Source organism: Oncorhynchus gorbuscha, linkage group LG25, assembly GCF_021184085.1.
Source record: "Oncorhynchus gorbuscha isolate QuinsamMale2020 ecotype Even-year linkage group LG25, OgorEven_v1.0, whole genome shotgun sequence".
Classification (NCBI taxonomy): domain Eukaryota; kingdom Metazoa; phylum Chordata; class Actinopteri; order Salmoniformes; family Salmonidae; genus Oncorhynchus; species Oncorhynchus gorbuscha.
Genome location: NC_060197.1, coordinates 3,021,312 through 3,036,823, shown reverse-complemented (window position 1 = coordinate 3,036,823; position 15,512 = coordinate 3,021,312). Strand labels below are relative to the sequence as shown.

The 15,512-nt window shown below is 44.3% G+C and overlaps 1 protein-coding gene across 3 annotated transcripts; it reads left to right on the top strand.

Annotated features, from left to right (window-relative positions):
- Positions 1–266: 266 nt before the first annotated feature.
- On the top strand, positions 267–3,187 carry LOC124014430 (angiopoietin-related protein 5-like). 3 transcript variants are annotated; one of them, XM_046329386.1, is made up of 7 exons: positions 267–412; positions 1,008–1,086; positions 1,181–1,208; positions 1,294–1,385; positions 1,600–1,717; positions 1,920–2,105; positions 2,308–3,187. In XM_046329386.1, exons 2-7 carry the CDS (start codon positions 1,021–1,023, stop codon positions 2,643–2,645), a joined length of 828 nt encoding a protein of 275 aa, XP_046185342.1. In that variant the 5' UTR covers positions 267–412; positions 1,008–1,020; the 3' UTR covers positions 2,646–3,187. The 3 variants fall into 3 exon arrangements, with proteins under 3 accessions (XP_046185342.1, XP_046185341.1, XP_046185343.1); XM_046329385.1 differs by having other exon boundaries at positions 306–412; positions 901–1,086; XM_046329387.1 differs by having other exon boundaries at positions 362–412; positions 1,011–1,086.
- The last annotated feature ends 12,325 nt before the right edge of the window (positions 3,188–15,512 follow it).

Below are 15,512 nucleotides of genomic sequence, written 5' to 3'. Positions count from 1 at the left end.
TTCCTGGCTGTTCGTAATTTCCTGTAAAGTCCAGTATTGGAATGTCAAGAGTGTTTGCTTTGGAGTGAGGGCTCTGAGTAACAGGGATCGCCCACAATAACATTAGCACAAACATGGTGTGGAGGAGTGGTTTTCTGCAACAACACTATGGGCAAGTTTCTTTTGCATGGCCCGGTGCCCCGGTTGGGAGGAGTTTGCACATTTTAGATCCTTCCATTGGTCCCTAAGTGAAAACTCCCTGTCTGTGAGCCCTGTCTGTGATACTTAGAGGCATCTGACAACACTAAACTGGAAACGTGGAGTCGGAGTGTGTACAGTAGGCGGTGCTTGAGTCAATAAATAGGCTTATAAATAGGAAATCCTCAACTGACTGGTCGTAGACAATACACCATAAAGGAATACACGGGCGGAGGTAGGTTCTCTCTACATATGTGAATCACCCGATGGCAATTTCAAATTTGAGATTATAATACTTATCCTGTGTGGAATGTCTAATGACGGCAGCATAACAAAAAATCATCTATAATTTTTCCCTTATTTGGGTACATGTATGTATGGTGTTTACTGTTTTGTTATTAATGGAGAGGATATGGTGATGTTTCAAGTTCTCTCCGAATGTTTGAGTTTTGTAACAAAAGTACAGTAGCTCTGGCTCAGAATGTCTGTTTCTCAGTTTTTGGATTTCTATATAATCACTACATTTTAGAGGAGACAGAAAAAGTCATTTACTTGCAAGAATGGCCTACAACAAATGTGTGCTTGTGTAGGGGACCAGTGTGATTTCAGATGTGGACAGGTTACTGATGGCGCAATAATCATACTAACACACACTGAATACTACTAAGAGATAGATCTGAGTCGAAGGATATTATCCATGTTTGATATGACTTTTCTGTTTAGGACCTGTAGGAAACATTGCATTTTTACAACGTTGGGTCACACAGGGATAATAAGGAAACAGCAGAAGAAAAAGTAACTAAAATGACATTTTCATCTCTCCCTCTCAGAAGATTTGACAAAATGTGGAATAGGATATTTTTTTGTGGACTGGTTGTCTGTCTCATCAGCCTCACTGACCAGACTCAGGTAAATATACAGTCAGTCAGCACTGATAAACAGAGAAACATGTTATTCCTTTAAACCTGGGAGTAACCATTACTTATCTGCTGGTTTTGTACAGGGCCAGAAAACAACTTTAGTTGTTCAAGGTAAGTCTTAGGTTTTTTTTAATCGCTTACATTGGAAAGACAAGAGTTTATGTACTGTATGTACATGTGTGTTTGCTTGTTTCAGGGACAGATTGCACACAGATCAAAACTCTCTCCCCTCGAGCCACCAGTGGAGTGTATGTCATTCAGCCTGCGGGAGTCAGATCCCCCTTTAAGGTATGGAAACATCTAAATATTTATGCCAGGTACTAGATCTACTGTTGTCATTTGGTTACACAGCCACACAGGGGCAGTAAAGCTTAGCTATGGAATGTTGGTGTCGCTAGGCTTGCAAGATTTACTGAAGTTCTACAGAGTTCCATTCTTGGACAGTTTTTGTTCACAAAAAAAACTATTTATTGATTCAAAAGTACATTGATGTTGTATACAGGTGTATTGTGAGATGCTGGCTGACGGAGGCTGGACAGTCTTTCAAAGGCGCACCGGGGCAGAGGTTCTTTTCAACAGGAAGTGGGCAGTGTACAAACAAGGCTTTGGGCATCTACGGAGTAATGAAGGGTCCCTCTGAGCACCTCACATTTCACCAGCAACTAATACTGTAAACTGTGTACTTTGCTGAGCCAATGTTGGCCAAATTTAAATGAATTTTTGTCTATAATAATGTTTACCTCTTAAGGCAACTTATAGAGGTTTCCCTATACTGTCCATTTTTCTCTTCTCAATTCAGTTCTCTACCCTGTTGTTTCCTAGAGGACCACTGGCTGGGTCTGAGTAAGGTGTTTGCCCTAACAAAGGGCAGGGAGCGGAGCTCGACCATGCGGGTCGACCTGTGGGACTTTGAAGGGGGCACTGCCTTCGCTGAGTACAGTGACTTCCGTCTGGGCACGGAGAAGGAGGCCTATAAGCTGAATGTTGGAGCCTACAGGGGCAACGCAGGTAACGGTGGTCACATTTTTTTACGTCAGTGTTATAGTTATTTCACATTTGGTGGCAGCAATGGGACCATTACACATCACATATGTCATATGATATGTATTCTGGGTTGATATTTATAAATGGTGTATCCTTTGGAAGTCAATATAATCAAGAGTGAAGTAGAACTGATGTACTCTCTGCATCTCTCCCTGTCTCTCCGTAGGTGATGCCATCCGTGGGAAATACGCCGGCATTGACCAGAACGGCTTTGGCTTCAGCACAACCGACAAGGACAACGACGGCTGCTCACCCTGCATCTTTGGAGACATCGCCGAGAACACGTGCAGCTTCTCGGAGGGAGGAGGAGGGTGGTGGTACAGTCGCTGTGGCTCTGCCAGCCTGAACGGAGACTGGCACCCCGCCGGCGAACACATCGGCTGGGCCTCCGGCCTCCACTGGGAGACCTGGAAAGGACCTGCCCCACACTCGGCCCGAGCGAGCCGCATGATGATCAAGGCTGTGTTGAGGCCACGTCTCAATACATCTGAAATGGTTTCCTAGGCCTATGTCTCCTTTGCTTTATGACCACCGGTCTGAGCCACATTAGTGGGCACGAGTAGAGGAAACCATTGAAATAACAGGAACACACACAGCTATGTGTTCCATGGAGTGATGCCTGCATATCGCGCCATATTGCTTAGCTTGAATGGTCTGTTTATTTGGATCTGTTGTGCAATCAACACACTATTTGCTTTGTTGTATTACATCATGGTGCATAATTCAGAGCCACTTTTTTACCCTCTAAAGTCTACAATGAGTTATGTTTTCAGTGAAGAGAAAATACCTTGAAGTTATTTGTTACACTGCAACAATTCTACATCTAACTTCTGAAGTTTCATCACAGTTTGACAATTCATATTGTAGAATGTTGATATTGCATGCATTTTTAAATTAAATACATTTTTGAACATTTGTTTAGCACAAACATATTCAATAATGTTCAGAGGCCATTCATTTGGCTTGTATTCACACATTCAAAGCTCTGTGTTTATAGAGAAATAGAAGTTGTACTAATTGCATATTAAATCATTCATGGTTTCTCATCATACAGTAAATAGGTTTGTTGTTCTCCTAACCTAGAAACCTGGTTTCTAGCTTTGATTGATGATGGACCTTTAACTTTGTTAAACATTGCTACATTTTTTTTAAGGTGACATCATTGAGGACCTTTAAGGTTGCAGTGACACATCCATAACCTGAGCGGGAAACCAGATTGCAGACCAGAGAGACTACTATAGACGTCAAGAAAGCCAGTCAGTTGATTATTAACAAGTTTTTCCAACACTTTTGATTAACAGGGAAAAATAGAAATAAGCCTAGAACCGTTAGGATCAGCTTGATCTCAGGACAAACCATGGCTGCCTTCCAAGCAATGGGAACCTCCCCAGACAGCAGAGAAGTTAAGTGACTGCATACATGTTCTTACTTACTACTTCTCCTTACTGGTTCCCTGTGGGAATCGAACCCACAACCCTGGCGTTGAAAGCACCAATGCTCTACCAACTGAGCCACTCAACTTGCTGCATTCCAGCCATTATTGTGAGCCGTTCTCCCCTCAGCAGCCTCCTGTGCCACACATACTATATATATAGTTATATATGGAAGTATTATATTGAGGTATTAACCCAGGATAACCCAGAATGAGGACTAAATGGACTGACAGACTTCCAATATTCTCAAGTGGTCATGTCTTGTGTCTTTTGACTTACCTTCTTTCTCTCCTCTTTCTCTCTCTTCTGGAAGAAAAACAACAACATGGATGACAAATGCTGTATAAAGATGGGATCCACAGGAAATTATCTGATGGCAATTTACTCATTTGTATAAGTGTTGTCACATGTCTGAGAGGTATTCTTCCACTTCATTGATTAGGCTACAGTACAACGCTGTCAAAGAGCCATAGCAAATCTATAGCAAAGATCCAAAATTACTCCCTGAAACTAACATTCCTGCTGATTACACAGGTATTGGATTTTAATTATGGCTTTATAAGGTTGATTTGTGTCTTTAATGCCTGCATTGGCTGTTCCTTATGGTTGTGAAGATCCTCCTTTTTAGCCTCTGTTACATCACTACCTCTACTAAAGGTAAAATGGCTGGATATGTTGCCATCAGACTAATGTTACCTTCCATGAACAGTTGAAGTTGGAATTTACATACACTTAGGTTTGAGTCATTAAAACTCGTTTTTCAACCACTCCACAAATGTCTTGTTAACAAACTATACTTTTGGCAAGTTGGCTAGGACATCTACTTCGTGCATGACAAGTAATTTTTCCAACAATTGTTTACAGACAGATTACTTCACTTAATCACAATTCCCATGGGTCAGAAGTTTACATACATTAAGTTGATTGTGCCTTTAAACAGCTTGGAAAATTCCAGAAAATTTTGTCATGGCTTTAGAAGCTTCCGATAGGCTAATTGACATCATTCGAGTCAATTGGAGGTGTACCTGTGGATGTATCTCAAGGCTTACCTTCTAACACAGTGCCTCTTTGCTTGACATCATGGGAAAATGAAAAGAAATCAGCCAAGACCTCAAAAAAAATTGTAGACCTCCACAAGTCTGGTTCATCCTTGGGAGCAATTTCCAAAACGCCTGAAGGTACCACGTTCATCTGTACAAACACTAGTAGTAAGCAAGTATAAACACCATGGGACCATGCAGCCGTCATACCGCTCAAGAAGGAGATGCCTTCTGTCCCCTAGAGATGAACGTACTTTGGTGCGAAAACTGCAAATCAATCCCAGAACAACAGCAAAGGAGCTTGTGAAGATGCTGGAGGAAACCGATACAAAAGTATCTATTGCCACAGTAAAATTAGTCCTATAATCGACAGAACCTGAAAAGCTGCTCAGCAAGGAAGAAGCCACTGCTCCAAAACCACCATAAAAAGCCAGACTACATTTTGCAACTGCACATGGGGACAAAGATCATACTTTTTGGAGAAATGTCCTCTGGTCTGATGAAACAAAAATAGAACTGTTTGGCCATAATGACCATTGTCATGTTTGGAGGAAAAAGGGGGAGGCTTGCAAGCTGAAGAACACCATCCCAACCGTGAAGCACGGGGGTGATAGCATCATGTTGTGGGGGTGCTTTGCTGCAGGAGGGACTGGTGCACTTCACAAAACAATTTCAAGGCAATGCTACCAAATACTAATTGAGTGCATGCAAACTTCTGACCCACTGGGAATGTAATGAAAGAAATAAAAGCTGAAATAAATCATTCTACTATTATTCTGACATTTCACATTCTTAAAATAAAGTGGTGATCCTAACTGACTTAAAACAGGGAATTTTTACTGGGATTAAATGTCAGGAATTGTGAAAAACAGTTTAAACATAGTTGGCTAAGGCGTATGTAAACTTCCGACTCAACTGTACCCTCATGAAGGAAAGGAAACGATGACAGTACATCTATTTTTGAGGATTGGGATACTCCTGAAAACTCTCCTCTCACCTGGGCCAGAACTTTCTCTGAAACTTTAACAAATTTTCTGCCCCGCCATTAGTTGAGCCCTTTAGATAGCACTCCTGTTGACTTTGTGAGAAGATTAAAATGTACCTAAAGAAATAACATATAGAATCCCTAGAATAGAAAATGTGATCCTTGCAACATGCCTAAGAAACTAATCAAATATGGTAAAATATTGTATCAAACAATGAATTTGTATATATTTTAGGCAATAAGGTCTGTGTAAGGATGATGCTGTGAGTCGAGAAGCAGGTGCAGGTGAAACATTTAATAAAACATGGGTGGCGAAGGTGGAAATCACAGATGATGTTGGGATCCAGAATGTCCTCCACCGGAACCCAACACAGCTCCTTAGGGCCATACCCCTCCCAGTCCACCAGATACTGGAGCCCAGCAGAGATCTGACTGCCCTCGATATCCGGGGGGCAGCATCAGCTAGGGGACCAGGAACCACCGGCCTGAGAAGGGTGACATGAAACGAGGGTGAGATACGGTAGTGACGGGGCAGTTGTAACCTATGTCACCTCGTTGACCCTCCGGAGAACCTTAAACTGAGGCCGTTTTGTCGGGCCATTCCTTCCAGGGCAGGTAGAGTGGGAGGTTCCTGGTAGAGAACCAGATGTGATCCCCAGGGGTCTCACTGCGGTGGCAGTCTGGCTGTTCTTTTTGACGTTGGAAGGCGCGCTGGAATCTTACGTGAGCGCCTCTCCACACTTCTGCGTGCCGGAACCACTCATCAACTGCAGGAGCTTTGGTCTGGCCCGGGGTCCACGAGGCTAGGGCCGGCTGAAAACCCAGAACACACTGGAAGGGGCGTCAACCCAGTGGAGGAGTGATGCAGCGAGCTCTGGGCAAACTCTGCCCATGGAAGAAATCGTGCCCACTCACCCTGCTGGTCTTGACAGTGACTCCTCAAGAACCTACCCAGCTCCTGATTCATCCTCTCCACCTGCCCGTTGGACTGAGGCCGGTACCCGGGAAGTGAGGCTAAGGCCCTCCATACTCGTGATGTGAATTGGGGACCACGGTCGGAGACAATGTCCTCCGGAAAGCCATAATGCCCGAAGAGTGCCTCAGCGACCTGGAGAGCAGTGGGGAGACCAGGAAGAGGGATTAAATGACATGACTTAGAAAATCTATCCACTACCACCAGAATGGTGCGGAAACCGTCAGAGGGGAGATTGGTTACAAAGTCAATGAATAGATGAGGTCAGGGTCACTGAGGCACGGGAAGTGGGAGGAGCTTCCCTGCTGGAGCATTCCGGGGGGACTTGGTTTGGGCACATATGGAACAGGAGTTGACATATGTTAGTTCCTGCGCCAAAGTGGGCCACCAGTACTTCTCAGCGATGGAGTGGATAGTGTGAGAAATACCTGGATGGCCAGCAACGACAACTGTGTATTCCTAGGTCAGCAGCCAATCCCTTATCCCTGTGGGAACGTAGATGAGCTCAGGAGGACAGTTCAGGGCTGTGGGCTCCCTCTCTGCATCCTAGGCCACTGGACCTACAACTTGGGAGGATGGGATTATAGGTGCACTGGACAGGACCCTCTCCCGAATCGTAGATACAGGACAGGGCATCGGCTTTGATGTTCTTGGAACCTGGGCGATAGGTCAGCATGAAGTCGAACCTGGTGAAGAAAAGAGCCCAGTCTGATTCTCATCCTCAACCATGATATGATAGGGTTATGGCGTTGAAGCAAAGGGAGACCGAGAATTATCTTGTGAACTGGTGCACTGGTGATGAAGGGGGTGTTTTCCTGATGAGTGGACTACACAGACTAAATGGTGAGGGTGAGTGGTTGAGTGATGTGGGTGACGGTTCTGGACTATCCAGGACTTGAATCGGGAAAGGAGAGGAGAGCGGGTATGAGTTGATGTTAAGAGAGGAGGCAAGGGTCTGGTCAATAAAGTTCCCAGTGGCACCGGAATCCACTAACGCTATTGACACAGTACATGAGGGACAGTCAGCTAGTGTGATGGACACCAGAAAGGGCGGATGAAGATGGAATACTCACTCCTGCCCTAGGTGCTGGAGTCTCACGTGACCATCCCTCTGTTCTTGTGGATCCTGAATTTGGACATGCCGGACACCTCTGGAGCTCATGCCCTCCTTGTCCACAGTACAGACAGCGCCCCAGCTGTATCTGTCTGTGGCACTCCACAGCGGGGAGACGAGTGAACCCTACCTCCATGGATTCTGGCTCTGATCCCGAGTATTCATTGAGGGAGGGAGAGAAATTGTGAGAGGACAGTCGCGCCTGAAGTAGGTTATCCAGACGGATGGCCATTGCAATGAGTGAGTCCAAGCTGAGATTGTCGTCTCGACAGGCCAGTTCCGTCTGGACCTCTTCACACAAACCTCTTCTAAATAGCGTGCGAAGTGCCAGCTCATTTCACCTACTCCCCTCGGATGCAAAAAGTAGAGGGAGCACTGAAGTAGGAAGCCACGGCATTTGGATGGTGTACCATCATATTTATCCGGGAGGGATACATGGGCATCGCTGACTTGAGCCGGTTGATGAATGGGCTGATGTACTTTCTCACTGGGTCGACTGGTTGTAGAGTATCCTCCGCTGGATGAAGCTAACGCCTCCTGGGTGTGTTTGAGATGTTGCACACTGAAGAACCTCCTCCATAGCCAATCCCAGTTATGCCAGCTGGTCATGGTGATGTAAAAGAGAGCCCTGTTCATTGACTGTCAGAGAGATTTGAATTTCCTGCTGCTTCCAAGGTTTGAGTTGGTATTCTGTAATGATGACGCTGTGAGTCGAGGTACAGGTAAAACACTGAATAAACAACAAACATGAAACCAGACAGCGTAACAGCGGCGAGATGCATGAAAACAGGAATAATACTAACTTGAGGAATGAACAAAGGGAAGGGACCTATAATGAGGTCCAGGTGTGAATCATAAGGATGAGTGCCAGGTGCGCGTAATGATGATTCCCAGGACCTGTGGTTAGTATTCCGGCGATATCGCCCACCAGAGTGCAGGAGCAGGAGTAGACATGACAGTCCGAGGCGGTTTGGTATAATTAAGGAATAAGGCCCGGTCTAATTACATTGGTAACTAGTTTTTAATAGCAATACGGCACATCGGGGGTTTGTGGTATATGGCCAATATACCACAGCTTAGGGCTGTTCTTAGGCACAACGCAAGGCGGAGTGCCTGGATAAAGCCCCTAGCTGTGGTATATTGGCCATATACCACAAATCCCGAGGTCCCTTATTGCTATTAAAAACTGGTTACTAACGTAATTATAGCTGTAAAAATAAATGTTTTGTCATACACTTGGTATACGATCTGATTTACCACGGCTGTCAGCCAATCAGAATTCAGGGCTTGAACCACCCAGTTCATGATGGTCAATATTCCACAGCTAAGGGCTGTTCTTAGGCACGACGCAGTTGGCTTTTTATAGACAAGTATTCAGAGGTCCAAACAGCAGGTCCAAGAGAGAGAGTGAGAGATAGGGTTGAAACAGCAGGTCCGGGACAAGGTAACCCCTCTGGTAAAACAGGTTGGGGTTCCATAGCCGCAGGTAGAAACACTAGAACTAGATTGGCAACACTACTAGGAGGACTGGGGACAGGGACAGACAGGAGTCATCAGGCGAGGTAGTCCTGAGGCATGGTCCTGGGGCTCAGATTCTCCAGGATGGGGGAGGGGGGACATAAAGAGAGAGAGAGGAGACTTAGAGGGAGTATGCCTAAGATCACACAGTACAGCAGATAGGACAGATTGACCCGAGCCCACCGCCACATAGGATAGCATAGATACTGGAGACTGAGACAGGGTGAGACAATGTTACCCCTGGACAGGGCCAGTTAGGCAGGATATAATCCCACCCATTTACCGAGAGCACCGACCCAACAAGGGATATCAACAGACCACTAACTTACTTCCCTGAGACATGGCCAGGTATAGCTCACAAAATATCTCCCCCACCATATGAGCAGAGGAGCCAGTGAATTATCCCCCGTAACAGGATCAGAGGCAGAGAATCCCAGTGGAGACTGGGGAGCCAGCCAGGCAGAGACAGCAAGGCTGGTTCATCACTCCAGTGCCTTATTGCCGTTCACCTTTGCACCTCTCGGCCAGACTATGCTCAATAATAGGACTTACTGAAGAGATGAGTATTCAGTAAGTCTTCAGTAACCTTTAAGTCTTCAGTAAAGCCTTAAAGTTTGAGACAGAGTCTGCATCTCTCACATAGATCGGCAGACCATTCCATAAAAGTGGAGCTCTATAAATCAAATCAAATCAAATCAAATCAAATCAAATTTTATTTGTCACATACACATGGTTAGCAGATGTTAATGCGAGTGTAGCGAAATGCTTGTGCTTCTAGTTCCGACAATGCAGTGATAACCAACAAGTAATCTAACTAACAATTCCAAAAAAAAACTACTGTCTTATACACAGTGTAAGGGGATAAGGAACATGTACATAAGGATATATGAATGAGTGATGGTACAGAGCAGCATACAGTAGATGGTATCGAGTACAGTATATACATATGAGATGAGTGTGTAGACAAAGTAAACAAAGTGGCATAGTTAAAGTGGCTAGTGATACATGTGTTACATAAGGATGCAGTCGATGTTGTAGAGTACAGTATATACATATGCATATGAGATGAATAATGTAGGGTAAGTAACATTATATAAGGTAGCATTGTTTAAAGTGGCTAGTGATATATATATATATATATATATATATATATATATATATATATATATATATATATATATATATATATATATATATATATATATTTACATCATTTCCATCAATTCCCATTATTAAAATGGCTGGAGTTGGGTCAGTGTCAATGACAGTGTGTTGGCAGCAGCCACTCAATGTTAGTGGTGGCTATTTAACAGTCTGATGGCCTTGAGATAGAAGCTGTTTTTCAGTCTCTCGGTCCCAGCTTTGATGCACCTGTACTGACCTCGCCTTCTGGATGATAGCGGGGTGAACAGGCAGTGGTTCGGGTGGTTGATGTCCTTGATGATCTTTATGGCCTTTCTGTAACAACGGGTGGTGTAGGTGTCCTGGAGGGCAGGTAGTTTGCCCCCGGTGATGCGTTGTGCAGTCCTCACTACCCTCTGGAGAGCCTTACGGTTGAGGGCGGAGCAGTTGCCGTACCAGGCGGTGATACAGCCCGCCAGGATGCTCTCGATTGTGCATCTGTAGAAGTTTGTGAGTGCTTTTGGTGACAAGCCGAATTTTTTCAGCCTCCTGAGGTTGAATAGGCGCTGCTGCGCCTTCTTCACGACGCTGTCAGTGTGAGTGGACCAATTCAGTTTGTCTGTGATGTGTATGCCGAGGAACTTAAAACTAGCTACCCTCTCCACTACTGTTCCATCGATGTGGATAGGGGGTGTTCCCTCTGCTGTTTCCTGAAGTCCACAATCATCTCCTTAGTTTTGTTGACGTTGAGTGTGAGGTTATTTTCCTGACACCACACTCCAAGGGCCCTCACCTCCTCCCTGTAGGCCGTCTCGTCGTTGTTGGTAATCAAGCCTACCACTGTTGTGTCGTCCGCAAACTTGATGATTGAGTTGGAGGCGTGCGTGGCCACGCAGTCGTGGGTGAACAGGGAGTACAGGAGAGGGCTCAGAACGCACCCTTGTGGGGCCCCCGTGTTGAGGATCAGCGGGGAGGAGATGTTGTTGCCTACCCTCACCACCTGGGGGCGGCCCGTCAGGAAGTCCAGTACCCAGTTGCACAGGGCGGGGTCGAGACCCAGGGTCTCGAGCTTGATGACGAGCTTGGAGGGTACTATGGTGTTGAATGCCGAGCTGTAGTCGATGAACAGCATTCTCACATAGGTATTCCTCTTGTCCAGGTGGGTTAGGGCAGTGTGCAGTGTGGTTGAGATTGCATCGTCTGTGGACCTATTTGGGCGGTAAGCAAATTGGAGTGGGTCTAGGGTGTCAGGTAGGGTGGAGGTGATATGGTCCTTGACTAGTCTCTCAAAGCACTTCATGATGACGGAAGTGAGTGCTACGGGGCGGTAGTCGTTTAGCTCAGTTACCTTAGCTTTCTTGGGAACAGGAACAATGGTGGCCCTCTTGAAGCATGTGGGAACAGCAGACTGGTATAGGGATTGATTGAATATGTCCGTAAACACACCGGCCAGCTCCTATTAAACAAGCTAAGCGTCAGTACAGAGACAAAGTGGAATCTCAATTCAATGGCTCAGACACAAGAGGCATGTGGCAGGGTCTACAGTCAATCACGGACTACAAGATGAAATCCAGCCCAGTCACGGACCAGGATGTCTTGCTCCCAGGCAGACTAAATAACTTTTTTGCCCGCTTTGAGGACAATACAGTGCCACTGACACGGCCTGCAATGGAAACATGCGGTCTCTCCTTCACTGCAGCCGAGGTGAGTAAGACATTTAAACGTGTTAACCCTCGCAAGGCTGCAGGCCCAGACGGCATCCCCAGCCGCGCCCTCCGAGCATGCGCAGACCAGCTGGCCGGTGTGTTTACGGACATATTCAATCAATCCCTATACCAGTCTGCTGTTCCCACATGCTTCAAGAGGGCCACCATTGAGAAAGCCCTGACTCCAGCTGTTTGCTTAGAAATTCTAGGAACAATAAGGAGTTCTGCAGCTTGTGACTAAACTATGGTATTTCACATAAACCAAAAATGATTTTGCATTAATGACTCTGGTGGAAGTGTTCAACACCAAATAGTGCTCATCAAAGATTCTGAACATAAAACACGGGGCATTAAAAGTGAAATTCAAGTTTTGTAAATATACCACTTACATTTGATAAATGTGCCAAAGTGATTGAAAAAAACATATATATACACTGAGTGTACAAAATATTGAGAACACCTTCCTAATATTGAGTTGCACCTCCATTTGCCCTCAGAACATGCCTCCATTCGTCTGGGCATGGACCCTACAAAGTGTCGAAAGCGTTCCGCAGGGATTCTGGCCCATGTCGACTACAATGCTTCTCACAGTTGTGTCAAGTTGGCTGGATGTCCTTTGGGTGGTGGACCATTTTTGATACACAAGGGAAACTGTTGAGTGTGAAAAGCCCTGCTGTTCACTACAATATCTTTTAAATGACAGCGTTTTTAATGAATTAGATGATATCATCTTGAAGCCCATTCAAAACAGCATGGGAAAGGATACTGAAGTAAAACATAAGCAGCTGTCACTTTCACAGCGAATATAAATCCCTGATTACACATGAAGGCGATATCATGGCGACATTAGCTGGCTAAACGCACAGATTCACCTGATCAGGTCTAACTGTCGTAACTTCTCCCTTAAACATAGCTTTAACCTTAAAGAGGGACTCCTTTTAAAAAGACACTAATCCCTTTAAAAGTGGCCTATGTGGCATCAATATGAGTCAGAAACAGTTATTCTAGTGTCAAAATTGACTTCTAATTTTGGTCAAGTCGGAGTTTAAAACACCAGTGCGTCATAACAGGTAAATTAACGTTGGGTTCCAATTTCAAAATGTCCATTTGCCCACTAACATGGGGTGAACAGTTGTGGTGATTGCTCTCTACTCAATAGCATAGACAGTGAGACAGAACTGCCCAGCATCTACGACTCTGTTTCCATAAGACAACACATTGCACAATTTTTTGCTTGAGTAAAACTGCCCCAAACACCTTAGTTATAATGCAAAACATAAATACATATTTATATTTATGGAGTTAGTCGTGAGTTAGCCTGCCCCAGAGCAGGCTAGTTCTGAAGGATTTGTTGCAATAGAAATTGGCCTGGCTAAAAGGTGAGCCACTTTTGTAAGACCAGTTTTTCATAGTTGCAGAGTTACCTCGCTAACACCTCAAACCTGCTTCGTAGGGTTCCCCATCTGGTCAACCTAAATAAATACAGGAGAAGGTAGGTTCATCTACATTTATTAGTCACATGCAGGAATATTTCTAATTTGTGATTATAATCATTTACATAATATGTATCCTGTGTGAAATGTCTAACTGGTATTTAACTGTTTAATTTCTGCCTAATTGGGTCAAACTGAATTTCAAGGGTACATGTATGGTGACCACTATGTTGTGAGTGGAGTGGAAAGGGTTTCAGGTTATCTGTGATAATGTTGTGATATTTGACACTAGTTTGCTAAGATTTTAGATAAGTTTGATATTAATGTCTGTCTTTTTAGCCATTTCAAAAAGATGATAATTTTGGTGGGATTACAATAAAAAAAAATGAGTGTGATGTCAATGATATCCATTAAAAGGAAAAAGCAGAAAATAAAATGACATTCTCATCGCTTCCCCTCTCTCTCTCTGTCTCTCTGTCCCTCTCGCTCTGTCCCTCTCATCACCCCCCCTCTCATCACTCCCCCCACTCTCTCTTTCTCCCTCTCTCTCTCTGTCCCTCTCTCCCCCACTCTCTCCCCCCTCTCTGTCACTCCCCCACTCCCCCACTCTCTTTCTCCCTCTCTCAGAAAATTTGACAAAATGTGGAAACAGATCATTTTTTGTGGACTGGTGATCTGTCTCATCTGCCTCACTGACCAGACACAGGTAAATCAGTCAACACTGATAAACAGAGAAACATGTTATTTCCTTTAAATCTGGGAGTAACCATTACTTATCTGCTGGTTTGTACAGTGCCAGAAAAAAACTTTAGTTGTTCAAGGTAAATGTAACACATTTGTTTTACTTACATGAAAGACTCGAGAGACAAACATTCTTAACCTGACCCCTGTCTTTTTCAATATGTTATTGTGTATGTGCATGTGTGTTTGCTTGTTTCAGGGACAGATTGCACACAGATCAAAACACCAATGGAGTGTATGTCATTCAGCCTGCAGGAGTCACAGCCACCTTTAAGGTATGGAAACATCTAAATATTTAGGCCAGGTACTTTTTCTACTAGGGATGCACAATATATCGGTGAGCATATCGGAATCGGACGATATTAGCTAAAAATGGCAACATCGGCATCGGCCCAATGTCTTGTTTAACGCCGACGTGCAAAACCGATGTCAAAGCTGACGTGCATACCTATATAACGTAGGTAGATGACGTGCATACCTATATAACGTAGATAGATGACGTGCATACCTATATAACGTAGGTAGATGACGTGCATACCTATATAACGTAGGTAGATGACGTGCATACCTATATAACGTAGGTAGATGACGTGCATACCTATATAACGTAGGTAGATGACGTGCATACCTATATAACGTAGGTAGATGACGTGCATACCTATATAACGTAGGTAGATGACGTGCATACCTATATAACGTAAGTAGATGACGTGCATACCTATATAACGTAGGTAGATGACGTGCATACCTATATAACGTAGGTAGATGACGTGCGTACCTATATAACGTAGGTAGATGACGTGCATACCTATATAACGTAGGTAGATGACGTGCATACCTATATAACGTAGGTAGATGACGTGCATACCTATATAACGTAGGTAGATGACGTGCATACCTATATAACGTAGGTAGATGACGTGCATACCTATATAACGTAGGTAGATGACGTGCATACCTATATAACGTAGGTAGATGACGTGCATACCTATATAACGTAGGTAGATGACGTGCATACCTATATAACGTAGGTAGATGACGTGCATACTTATATAACGTAAGTAGATGACGTGCATACCTATATAACGTAGGTAGATGACGTGCATACCTATATAATGTAGGTAGATGACGTGCATACCTATATAATGTAGGTAGATGACGTAATGACACCACGAAAAATACAGCGCTACACAGAACAAAAGCAAGAAAATACTAAACACACGCTTCCAACAACTAAACAAGTTCAAGTCGAGCAGTCATTTGAAAGAGTAAGAAAATTTCAGCGAGACTACTCGCTAAGATAATA

Coding starts and splice junctions, on each gene's coding strand:
- LOC124014430 (XM_046329385.1), top strand. CDS start 982: ATGACATTTTCATCTCTCCCTCTCAGAAGATTTGACAAAATGTGGAAT. Junction 1,209..1,293: donor AACAACTTTAGTTGTTCAAG/GTAAGTCTTAGG, acceptor TGCTTGTTTCAG/GGACAGATTGCACACAGATC. Junction 1,386..1,599: donor GAGTCAGATCCCCCTTTAAG/GTATGGAAACAT, acceptor TGTTGTATACAG/GTGTATTGTGAGATGCTGGC.